The following is a 12,805-nucleotide window of genomic DNA, read 5'->3' as shown; positions in this document are numbered from 1 at the left end:
TTCCACACACTCATTGGATGTCCCTGATGTTGCTCAGAAATAGCAGGCAAAAGTGTAGAAACTTCATGCCCTCTCAGTGTTTGAGTTTGCATGTGTAGCTCACATTGAACCTGGGGCACTCTGAAATCTCAAAGTTGCAGAAGCCTGATTAAAGCTAATTTCTCTTTGAGAAATTAGTGTCTTCAATCCAAATATTTTTCCTCTGAATAAAAAAAAAGGCAAAAAAGAGTGCCTTTCAATGTGACAAACAAGTATAAGCAATTATTTTTTAACTAAAAAGTAGTATTTAATATTATTTTAATCATATTTCAGGCATTCAGAAAAGAAACTGGAGCTGTTAATTTAAATGTCTGCCTTTTGTTAGTCATTGCCTGTTTGCATAATCAGATGAAAATTTGCTGAAAGGATTTGGGCTTACAGAAACCCAGATTAATTAAACAATGTAATTTTCATCTTTAATGATATAATGTTCAAAAAATAAGAACTTTAAGCAAGGATGGGTGGAGGCTAGATATATTCTTAAATCATTAAAATATTGATACAGAATTCTAGTGTTTAATTAAAAATGTTTTTATAGAAGAGCTCTTTAAAAATATTTTCCATTGATGAACATGCAGAAAACTGCTTTTAAAAGCATTCTATCTGTAGAGTTACATTTCTGTCTTGCTTTTATCCCTTTCCACTCTATCATACTTGTTACTTTGCCTAACCATCAGCTGATTTACTCCTTCATATCAGAAATATGTTTGTGATGGCATTGAACAAATCCAAGTACCAGGTGCTGCACTTTGGCCACAACAACCTCATGCAGTGCAACAGGCTGGGGTCGGAGTGGGTGGAGAGCAGCCAAACAGAAAGGGACCTGGGAGTGCTGATTGACAGCCGCCTAAACATGAGCCAGCAGTGTGCCCAGGTGGCCAAGAAGGCCAATGGCATCCTGGCCTGCATCAGGAATAGTGTGGCCAGCAGGTGCAGGGAAGTCATTGTGCCCTGTACTCTGTACTGGTTAGACCACACCTTGAGTACTGTGTCCAGTTCTGGGCCCGTCAGTTTAGGAAGGACATCGAGACACTTGAGTGTGTCCAGAGAAGGGCAACAAGGCTGGGGAGAGGCCTTGAGCACAAGCCCTATGAGGAGAGGCTGAGGGAGCTGGGATTGTTTAGCCTGGAGAAGAGGAGGCTCAGGGGTGACCTCATTGCTCTCTACAACTACCTGAACAGTGGTTGTAGCCAGGTGGGGGTTGGTCTCTTCTCCCAGGCAACCAGCACCAGAACAAGAGGACACAGTCTCAAGATGCGCCAGGGGAAGTTTAGGCTTGAGGTGAGGAGAAAGTTCTTCACCAAGAGCGTCATTCGTCATTGGAATGTGCTGCCCAGGGAGGTGGTGGAGTCACTGTCTCTGGAGGGGTTCAAGAGGGGATTGGACATGGCACTCGGTGCCATGGTCTAGTCATGAGGTCTGTGGTGACAGGTTGGACTTGATGATCTTTGAGGTCTCTTCCAACCTTGGTGATACTGTGAAGACTGGTTAATTAGATATAACCCACCCAGTGGGACATTTTAGATGTATAAATATATTAAACATAGCTGAGTTTATTGTGGGTGCAGCTGAGGAACAGAAATATATAGCTCTGACTATACTGCTGTACTACCAGTCATAGCAAATTTTAAAACTCTTAGAAGTACACGCTTTCAAATTCCTTGAGCTCATGGTATCTTTTATTAATATTAATGTGGCTTTAATTAGGAACAACCCTTTATCATTGAGAATGCAGAGACTCATCACATATTAAACCTGGTACAGCGGATTTTTAAAATGAAAAAACTAAGTATTGTACAATAAAATAAAGCAGTACCAACAACTAAATTTAGCTAGCAGATTTTTTAACATGTTCCAGCACCATAAATTATGACTTCATTTAAAAGACTATATTTCAGACCCATATAAATAGCCTTACCTTCTTAGGCTAAAAGCTGTGTAACAGCTAAAGCTGCCAGGTAATTATTTCTAAGCTAGATTTTGGTCTCAGCAAGAATTTTATATCCTGACTGAGTAGCTGCCACCATTAACTTGCAGTCTTTTTTGAAGAAATAATTAAATCTTTCAAAAAATAATGATACTTCTATAAATATATTTGTGTTATTGGAAATACAGATGTAAAGAAATGGCATGATTGCTCTTTTTATGTGTTTTGCTTTTAAAGAGAAAAAAAGGTAACATTGTTTTCATAACCTTTCACACGTGTCACCTATAGAGAAAGCATTCGGAATATTACATGCATTATGTGCCTTTTGACATTTTCAAAATCCTCAGTAAGACAGAGAAAATGACATCTATAATTAATCTTTTAAAATGATGAATAAATGGAATGAAAACCCCCGCAGTTCTGACCCTTCCAAAGTAGTAATCCAAGCTACATTGCTTTTCCAAAACTGTATTTAACTCTATTCATTTTGTGTCACATATCTAATGACTCTGTTTTGTTCTGTATTAACATGGATGCTGAATTGCATCAGGAAAACAGGACAAAGGACAGCAATTACACTGATGAACCCAATTTTTACAAATATGAGCATCTATTAGTACAGGTGTAGCATGCAGGCTTCAGACTCATAATATCTAACTAAAGAATGATGATGCTTCAGAATAATATCTAATTGACATGAAGATATAAAGAAATAGGAAAGGGCAAAACAATGAATCGGAAATACTAGATGTTTCAAGAAAATAAGTTTTAGTTTGAGTGGTATTACACTTAGGTTAATGTATTACTTTTCACATAATTTTTCTACCAAAAAATATGTTTGACTGTATAAAAATTTAAAAATTGGTATTTTTCTAAGATGTCAGAATTTTATTTCCAACATTAGTCAGGAAGAACTCCCAAGTTAGATTAATAAAGGTATATGCAAAGTAAGGAGAATGATAGAAAAGAGATCTAGAAAATAAATATAACTGTAGATTAGCAAAAGGACAAAACCCATAATTCCTTAAATTTCATCTGTGGATTTTTCCTGTCATTTTAGATGAACTGGCTTATACAGTAATGGATTTACATAATAAATATACCAAATTAGGTAAGAAAATATCACTTCACATTTTCAAAGACCAAGAGTCACATTGTAATAACAAAAACACTAGCCATTTGCATCATCACATGTATGAGGTGATTGAAGGCATAAGCCTTCTGGCCGTACACCTTATAATTTACTCACATTTCAACAATCACCAGACTGCTATGTTTTATTGCTTAATTAGCAACTTGTCATAAACCTACAGTTTATGAAGTCAGTTTTAAGGATTCCACACACACACACATATTCACCTACTTCTTATTGGTATAATGAGCTGAGGAATGACAGGAAGGATCTTGTTTCCACCATGTTCCAGCATGTCATGGATTCCTTGACGAGCAAGAAACTCATATGGAAATGTCATTTCACAAAGCCCATCAAAAAACAAAGGTAGATAGTAATGGTAGTCCAATTTTTCAATCTCTACCTGAAAATAAATGAAAAATAAATAAATGCAAATTTTCAATACTAATACAAGGTGATCAGCAATTCATGCCGTCTACACAAGGTTAGTAAAAACCAATTCATTTTGTCACACTGCAGAATATCATTAAATCTCAAAAATTATTTATGGCCAGATACTGAAATCCAGAAATATTAGACTCAAGCAAAAAAAAAAAAAAAAGAAAGTTAAGAAAGTTAATATACTCACATATATTTTCAGTTTTTGATTAAGTCAGTACCAGATTCTGACATTCTTGGTTATATATCTTACTTTGTCAGTTACCCACAGGAATCAAACTAGCCATTTTAAGAATAAAGTTCTGTTAATTTCAGAAATAACTTAATCTTTGCATCTTCACTTGGACACTCAGAAGAACAAATAAGAGAAAGACTCCTGTAACCAACAAATGTTCAGCATGGCACATACCCCAGTATTTGTACAGAATCATCAGTGTTCTAGAATATGGACCTATTTTTATTCTCTATTAATTTCAGGAGCAGAATTCCAAAGAAATTCTGAGTCTCCACTGTGAAAAAAGGTAGAGACATTAGATATTTCTAATAGGAATCTCCCTCCAGTCCTAAAATACAAAGTGCACTAACATTCACAAGTTACAGAGTTTGCAAGGGAATTTTAATTTTATCCTAGTTTTCTTCCCTTTTCCTTCTACTCATCAGCACTTTGTTTTTACTTGCACTCAGGACAGCCAGAGAGAAAAAGGAGTTCTTCACTTTCGGCCTGTCAAAGCTCTGTATACAGCTAAGAAGTGACTTAAAAGTATGCACTTTCTCTCAACAGAATATGATCCTCAAAACCACTTGGAGATCAATCCATCTCTTTAGACATCCATTTCTGTCTTTAAAACATCATGTAGCTGCTATCCTGTTTTTCCAATGAAATTAAATTTTGGATTTGACTAGGTGCTTTCTCCTTCACACCTAATTACCTTTGTCACATAGACCATGATGAAGCTCCAAATACCCTAAAAATAATTGTCAGGTCAAGCAAACGAATAGTCATCCCTTGCTTTGGGGTCCATAGACATATTCTCACTTGAACTGTTGAAGAAAAGTCAGAAATAAAGCAGCCAAGGATTGAACTGGGACTTCATATGTCCTGGGTAAATCCCAGAGACAGCAAGCAGCAGACATACATTCTCTGTCTGCAACTATGATTCATTTTTGTCTCTACCTGACTTGGAGGAGATCTGAATTTCGTTCTTGCACGTTTTAGCTACTGATAAAACTGGCTGCTTCAGTCTTTCATGTTGAAACTGATTCATCCATGATAAATGAAAATTAATTGGAACATGTACTTGAAAGTAAGCCCTTTACATTTGCTGTGAGTGTTTCACTATTGGCAGATGTAGTGGCAATTACATACTTATATAGTCTCACATGCACTGACTGTTAATCTCTTATGACAGACTAAAAGGAACAATTGTGTAATACTTACAAATGTTTGTGAATGAAGCAAGTCACCATAATGAAACAAGTCACCATAATGAAACATGTAGAAGCAATAACAAATGAAACCCACATTTCCTATTTTCACAACAGCATGTATGATGGCTTCTCTGTAATTTTTGGTCATTGGCTCTTTGTTTCATTTGCCTTTATTAGATGTCTTTAGGGTCAATATCCCAGGGGCAATTAATGACAAATTTCAAAAATAACTATATCAAGCAATCACATATGAAGATATTTACAAAATAAGAATCAACAACATTTAAATTCCTAAATTGATGGGGTTTGTATTTCATGAAGACATTCAGCATGCTAGGGAAAACGTGTGTGAGATGCTAAGAGAAATATGCCCCCAAAGTCATTGAGAAGAGTAGACAGAGAGCAACTACAAACTTCTGATGACAAGCCTGTCAGAGGCCAAATTGTTCATTACAGTGAGAAACTTGTATCAGGCAAGAAGTAGCCAGCAGGTCAAAAAATAATTGACAGGAAAAAAGGATGATGAAGCAGCAATTTTTTCCTGTTTATTGTCAACAGGTCAATATGACATCATTTAGAATTTTGCATTTTAACTTCTAGTTTTGTATTATATAATATTATTAGATTGCATTCTTTGTTATTGAATGCTTATAAAATCAAATACAAAACCTACAATAGCTACTTGTATCTGGGTAAAGCTTTTGATGTAAAAGGAGAGATTCAACTAGTAATCTGTGAGCTGCTTTTTTTTTAGACTGGAGGGGTGTGTCTTTCACAATGTGCTTTTCCTTTATCAGCTTAGGTCATTTTTTGTTTCTCTGTTGGTTTGGGGTTTTCTCTTTGTGCATTTGTTGTTTTTCCTTAGAATCCATGACTTACATGGGATTTTGACTGCTATTTCCACAAAAAAAATATCCTGGATGTATACACACCTATGTTTCCATGTTTTGCTCAAATTTCTAATTTATTTTCTCCTACTCTTCATTCATATGTCCTCTAACTGTATCTACCAGTCATCTTTCAAAGATGTGATATTTCTGATACTCTGTTCAATTTTTCTCATCTGTTCTTTGCCCTTGAAATATACTTTCTCTATTTCAAATATGAAGAAAGCTTATGTGCTCAAAAGCTTGTCAATGTTTTTCAGTGATAATAACTGGTCAGTGAAAGATCCAGCCCTTATCTACCAAGTATGTCTTACAGGTATACATTACATATACCTAGGAATTATGTATTAACTCTAAGATAAATATGATTCCTGAGTTTAAAAACAAATGTGATTTTTTCCATGTGACACAGAAATGTTATTATGAAAAAAAAAACTCTACGAAATATAGGCATGATAAGCTGTAGATCACAAAGCATTTGTGTGAACTCACTTCTCAATTAGTTCTAAAGCCATAAATACTTTGCAACTTGCATGGTTCTGAAAAGGACTCTGATTTCAAATTCATTTCTTGAAATGTCAGCTGTCCAAGCATACAGCCAATTTTTACTTAGCATTTTGTGCTCTATAATAACTCCCACAATATGGAAGCCAGAAATATTTTGTCCTACATTCTATGATATGAAACCTTTTCCTTCTGTGTTTACTATTTAGATTTTAAAACTGGCTATAAGACAGCTATTCAGAGAAAATTATGGGGGTTTTGTTTATGCCCACAGAATTCTTTTGTTTTTCACATCCACCCACAAAGAATGCTAATTAAAGCTCAAACTTTTGGCAAAACTCATTCATATCTGACAATAATTATTATGAACTTTTGCACTAGTGGTTTATAACTTGTTAGAACCCAAATATTCAGTAAATAAGCCAACCAATAAAAATTACAGAATTACAGAATCACAGAATGTTAAAGATTGGAAGGGACCTCCAGAGACCATCAAGTCCAACCCCCCTGCCAAAAGCAGGACCATCTAGGGTAGTCTGTACAGGCAAGCATCCAGCCAGGTTTTGAAAGTCTCCAGAGAAGGGGACTCCACAACCTCTCTGGGCAGCCTGTTCCAGTGCTCTGTCACTCACTGTAAAGAAGTTTCTTCCCATGTTTGTATCCATTGGTCCTTTTCTTATTATTGTTCACCACTGAAAAAAGCTTGACCCCCTCCACTTGACACCCATCCCTCAGATAGTTCTAGACATTGATGAGATCCCCTCTCAGTCTTCTCTTCAAGACTAAACAGCCCCAGGGATCTCAGTCTCTCTTCACAGGGGAGATGGTCAAGTCTCCTAATCATTCTCGTGGCTTTGTTGGACTCTCTCCAGCAGCTCCCTGTCTCTCTTGAATTGGCTAGCCCAAAACTGGACACAGTATTCCAGGTGTGGTCTCACCAGGGCAGAATAGAGGGGGAGAAGACCTCCCTAGACCTGCTAGACACACTTTTCTTGATGCACCCCAGGATACCATTGGCCCTCTTGGCCACAAGGGCACATTGCTGTCCCATGGAGAACTTGCTCTCCACTAGGACTCCAAGGTCTTTCTGCATGGAGCTGGTCTCCAGTAGGGCAACCCCTAACCTGTACTGGTGTCTGCTGTTGTTCCTCCCCAGATTCTTTATTGAACTTCATGAGGTTTGCCTTCAACCACCTCTCCAGCCTCTCCAGATCTTATTGGATGGCAGCAAGCCTAACAGAATGTTGGCCAGCACTCCCAGTTTTGTATCATCAGTGAACTTGCTGAGAGTACTCTCTATCCCCTCATCCAGGCTGTTGATAAAGATATTGAACAAAACTGGACCCAGTACTGATCCCTGTGGAACAACACTGGCCACAGGCCTCCAACTTGGCTCTGTGCCACTGATGACAACCCTCTGAACTCCGTTGTCAAGGCAGTTTTCAATCCACCTCACTGACCAAACATCTATGCCACATTTCCTGAGCTTTTCTTTGAAGGTGTTATGGGAAACAGTATCAAAAGCTTTACTGAGGTCAAGGTATATGACATCCACAGCTCTTCCTTCATCTACCCATGGTTTCATAGAAGGCTATCAGATTAGTCAAGCAAGATCTCCCCCTGCTAAATCTGTGGTGGCTGCTTCTTCCATGTGGTTAGAGATGACCTCCAGAATGAGCTGCACATCCTCTTTCTGGAGATGGAGGTGAGGCTGACTGGTCTGTAGTCCCTTGGGTTTTCCTTCGTGCCTTTTCTGCAGACTGGAGTGTCACTGGCTTTATTCCAGTTGTCAGGCACCTCTTACTTGATTTGTTTTTCAAGAGAATACATTTTTCTTGAGCTTGGAGGACATAAAGTTTGAATATTAACCAGCTCTCTTGAACCCCCCTTCCTTCTGAGCCCTAGCCCACTGGACATTTCTAAGTAGAATTTTGAAGAGGGCAAAGTTAGCCCTCTTAAAGTTACTTATCACCCTGCTTCTGTGTCCAGTGATATTGAACTCTAACATGTCATGGTCACAACAGCCAAGATTACCCCCAACCTTAAAATCTACAACCAAATTGATGTATTATGACAAAATAAGACCATGCAACAAAAACAACCAGATTAAAATCCTTACAATCTTCTGTTTTCAGACACTTCAATGCTACCTATATATACTACAAGCTAGGTGCAAAGGAATCAATACACCATTTCTGACTGTTGTTTTATCAACATGCATAACAAATGCACAAGATAGGAAGAAACTAATGGCAATATCATGGTTAATTTGTCCAGGAGAAAATCTGTTCCTGTGAAGCAGTTCATAGGGAGAGGCAAGTCTGCTGAGACAATGAAAATCCATGCAAAGAATCTAGGTGGAAAGCAGTAAATGTGTGGCTAATCTGCCTGCTAGATTAAGAAAGTGATTCACATGAGAAATAAGGATGTCACTGGAGTTTCTTAAATTATAGTTGTTAAAGTAATCTGGTAATCTATAAGGCAAATCTGAGTTTTAGAAAGTAGTGTTTTAGATAAATGACTTCATTTTCCATCTCATTTCACACAACTGATTACATACTGTTTTTGATATGATTATCCAAAACTTGATTTTGATCTTACAGAAATACTATATCCAGCTGTTTATGTACTCATTTAATGTCTTTATCTAAAGCATTAAAATAAGGCATAGCAAAAGAAAATCTGGAATTGTTGGTTTGATAAGGACAAAGAGGAGTTTTTGTAAGCATTGTAAAGAATTTGTAAGGATTCTTTGATAAAATAATAGCTCCTTTTAAGCTTTGTTTTTCATTCTATACTAGTTATTTCATCTCTATTTTCTAGGTTAATCGAAAGAGGAAAGCAGAAACAATATTGAATAGTCTCAGCTTTGAACTTTCTTTCTAATTTTTCTTCCAAGATTTCTTTCAACTTTCTTTCAAGGTTTCTTTTTGCCTTACAATATCCTCTACTCATAGTCAAGATGAAGTTTGTGCATTTTAGTTTTTTGTTTCTTGCTTTTAGTGTATTTGTCTCTTGATTGATAAATGGATGCTAATTTTAATCTTTGTTAGTACTTTCAAGACTTGATTAGACAGTTGTTAATATGGTAATTTTTCTTATGGTACTTATGGTTCAAATCTCAATTCTGCTCTTCATTTAGTCCCCACAAGTTTTACAGCAAGAAATAAATCTTTTATTTTGTTGTGTATTAGCTTTCAATACATACTGCATAGGCTCGCACATAGATTCTATGTTGGAAGAGGTTTAGTCTAAATTATTACTTGTGTCCAATATTAAAAGTGAAGATACTCTGACTTAAACAGATAATGACATGGAAGACACTAGAAAAATGTCACAACAGAAATCCTGTAACTTAGTTAAACTTAATTTAGAGCCTTTAAACACATTCTTTAGATATTTACCTTCCCACAAGAAGTTAAATATCAAAATAAAAGCATTGTCTCCCATGGACAAATTAAAATAAGCAATAATAAGAAATGTTTTTGGAATGTTACTGCAATGACTATCTGAATTAATTTCTGAAATACCACTGCACAGTAAAAAAATCCTGAAGTACATAAATGTTACATAGATAATCCTTTTGAATTTACTGCATTCCATATCACTTGCATGCTAGTTACAAAAGTAATGCTGTTAGATTTTATATAAGCAAGATATATAATTCAAATTGCCATAATATTCTCTACATCTTGATGTCATAACTGTTCTTTTTAAATAAAGTTGGGACACAGACACTATGATACACACCATAAAGTAAATGTGGTTCTAAACTCTTTCTCATTTTAGGGGCATACAATTGACAATTATTTCTTAGTTATTATTCCTGTCTGCACGGTGAAGTTCCTTCTATATATAGCTTCAAAAAGGAGCAGTCCCTGCAGATTAATTGCCTCATTTGCCTTTGTCCCTCATTTTTCCACTGCTTTCTCTTAGCTGACACTGCTGCTTCATCCATGTGGAATCTTTTCAAATTATAGGGAAACACTCATAATAAAAAGTATCCACTTTTGACTCATGTTTGATGCATATGAATGAGAACTGTGACTGAAACAGAAATGGGTTGATCAAAATTATATGACAATATGGCAAAACCAGTCCATTCATAATCTGTTGTAGGCAATAATGGCTAGAACTGGATATGACCAAGAGCTCTGTAACATTATTGAAAATCAATTACTCAAATTTGTGTCATTATAGCATACATACTCCACAGATATTATTTGCAGAACAATTGGTACTAGCAATGGTGATGGTCGTGCATATGATAATCAGAACATTTCCTTTTCAGATGCCACACCTGAAGGTGACGATTTAATCTGGCTATAGTTATTAAGGTAAGGAAAATTAATAGTGAACAACAAGGTCATATTATACTCTAAATAATTAAAGAATCAATGATTTCATGAGAAATGGGGGCAAGAAGAAGGAAGATATAAAGTTGTGAAAACCCCTCCCTGACTAGAAAGAACATAAAAATCTAAAGTCTCCTCCTAGAAATGCAACCTAAGAGCTGATTTTTAAGAAATAGAATCTCAACTACATGTGTGAATCTCTAGCAGTCTCTGAGCTGTGCCATCCAGAAGATAATCTAGGACACTTCAATGGGGAGAAGATCTTGTTCTTGCATTTTCATAGAACTTTTTAAATTGTATTGCCTGGATTTAGATCTGATAATGCTGCTCAGGCAGATATTTCCAATATAGAGGAGAGTTAGTATACCATACAGTAAAAACCTGGATAACAAAACCTGCCTAGATCATGAGATGCAGGCCCTATAACATGGCATGCAGTGTTCAAGTCAACAGACTAATAGCAAGGATTTCTTCCACAGCATAGGAGTTAATCAGTGTGATATAGTAAAACATGAAAAATAGTTGATCAGACTAATTAGTCATTATAAGCCACCAATATGATGCAGATAGAAAAAGACAAATATTATTTAGAATGTGTGAGATATTTCTTGTATAGATAGGAAAGCATTGATGCTACTACCCAAAACAGTTGTGAGAGCTCATCTGTTATCATCAGTTTTCCCTAATATAAAATATGCAGATTTTATTCCAGGTAATAGTTCATTAGAAATAACAAGGGTAAACTGATATATAGGAATATCCCAATCTGAAAAAAGGAAAATATATTAATTATTAACATGTTATTATTTATTTGGGTTTTGATCATATTAGATTAGCTGAGGCAGCTGACTTCTAAAAAAGCATGAAAAATATGCTATTCTTCCAACACAGTAAATAGCTGTGGACTATGCTTAGAGGATTGCTTTGTTTTTAATTGATGGGAAGCGTTATATATAGAAAATGAATACACCCTGAGAAAAGTGCTCTCTAAACATGGCTGACAAATGTGCAATGTGTTCAAGAATTGTTTGTGTGAAGCAAATAATGGACCGCATAATAATATTAGTGGCAGACAAAAGTACCTCCACTGCTTCAGAACATACACTTATACAGTTACATTACTCTTGCTGCTCAAAGACTTGCTGACACCATGTTAAGCATACCCAATTGTTCCTTTCTTTTCTTTGTGTGATTTATTAATATGTTGTTAGAGTTCCACAAGCACAATAAAACTTTACATTAAGTTAGAGGCATTATTTCTCTGAATTTTGCTAATCTCTTACTCACAAATGACTAATATGTGCACTATATGATGTATAAAGACAATCTGCACTTATGATAACAGAATCACAGAAAACTACCAGTTGGAAGAAACCTCAAAGATCATCCAGTACAACCATCAACCCAGCACTGAAGGGTCAACATTAAACCATGTGCCCAGCTGCCAGGTCCACACACTGCTTAAACACCTCCAGGGACACCCACTGCACCACTGCCCTGGACAGACCATATACATAGAATACATAGAATAAACCAGGTTGAAAGAGACCTTCAAGATCATCACGTCCAAACTATCAACCAATCCAACACCACCCAAACAACTAAACCATGGCACCAAGCACCCCATCAAGTCTCCTCCTGAGCACCTTCAATGATGGTGACTCCACCACCTCCCCAGGCAGCCCGTTCCAATGGGCAATCACTCTCTCTGTATAGAACTTCTTCCTAACATCCAACTTAAACCTCCCCTGGCACAGCCTGAGACTGTGTCCTCTTGTTCTGGTGCTGGCTGCACCAGAGACCAACATCCGTCTATCTACAACCTCCCTTCAGGTAGTTGTAGAGAGTAATAAGGTCACCCCTGAGTCTCCTCTTCTTCAGGCTAAGCAACCCCAGCTCCCTCAGTCTCTCCTCATAGGGCTTGTGTTCCAAGCCTCTCGCCAACTTCATTGCCCTTCTCTGGACTCGTTCCAGCAAGTCAACATCCTTCCTAAACTGAGGGGGCCCAGAACTGGACACAGTACTCAAGGTGCGGCCTAACCAGTGCAGTGTACAGGGGCAGAATGACCTCCCTGCTCCTGCTGGCCACACTGTT

At 36.9% G+C, this 12,805-nt stretch overlaps 1 protein-coding gene across 1 annotated transcript in view; it reads right to left on the bottom strand.

The window, feature by feature from the left end:
• PACRG (parkin coregulated) overlaps window positions 1–12,805 on the bottom strand; it is a 221,252-nt gene that overhangs the window by 101,876 nt on the left and 106,571 nt on the right. Inside the window, exon 4 of the mRNA XM_009898923.2 lies at window positions 3,330–3,501. Coding sequence (XP_009897225.1) covers window positions 3,330–3,501 — 172 coding nt within the window. The remainder of the gene's footprint in view (window positions 1–3,329; window positions 3,502–12,805) is intronic.

The sequence above is a fragment of the Dryobates pubescens genome, chromosome 6 (assembly GCF_014839835.1).
Source record: "Dryobates pubescens isolate bDryPub1 chromosome 6, bDryPub1.pri, whole genome shotgun sequence".
NCBI classification, from domain to species: domain Eukaryota; kingdom Metazoa; phylum Chordata; class Aves; order Piciformes; family Picidae; genus Dryobates; species Dryobates pubescens.
The sequence above is the reverse complement of the archived record's forward strand: the minus strand, read 5'-3'. Positions and strand labels throughout refer to the sequence as shown.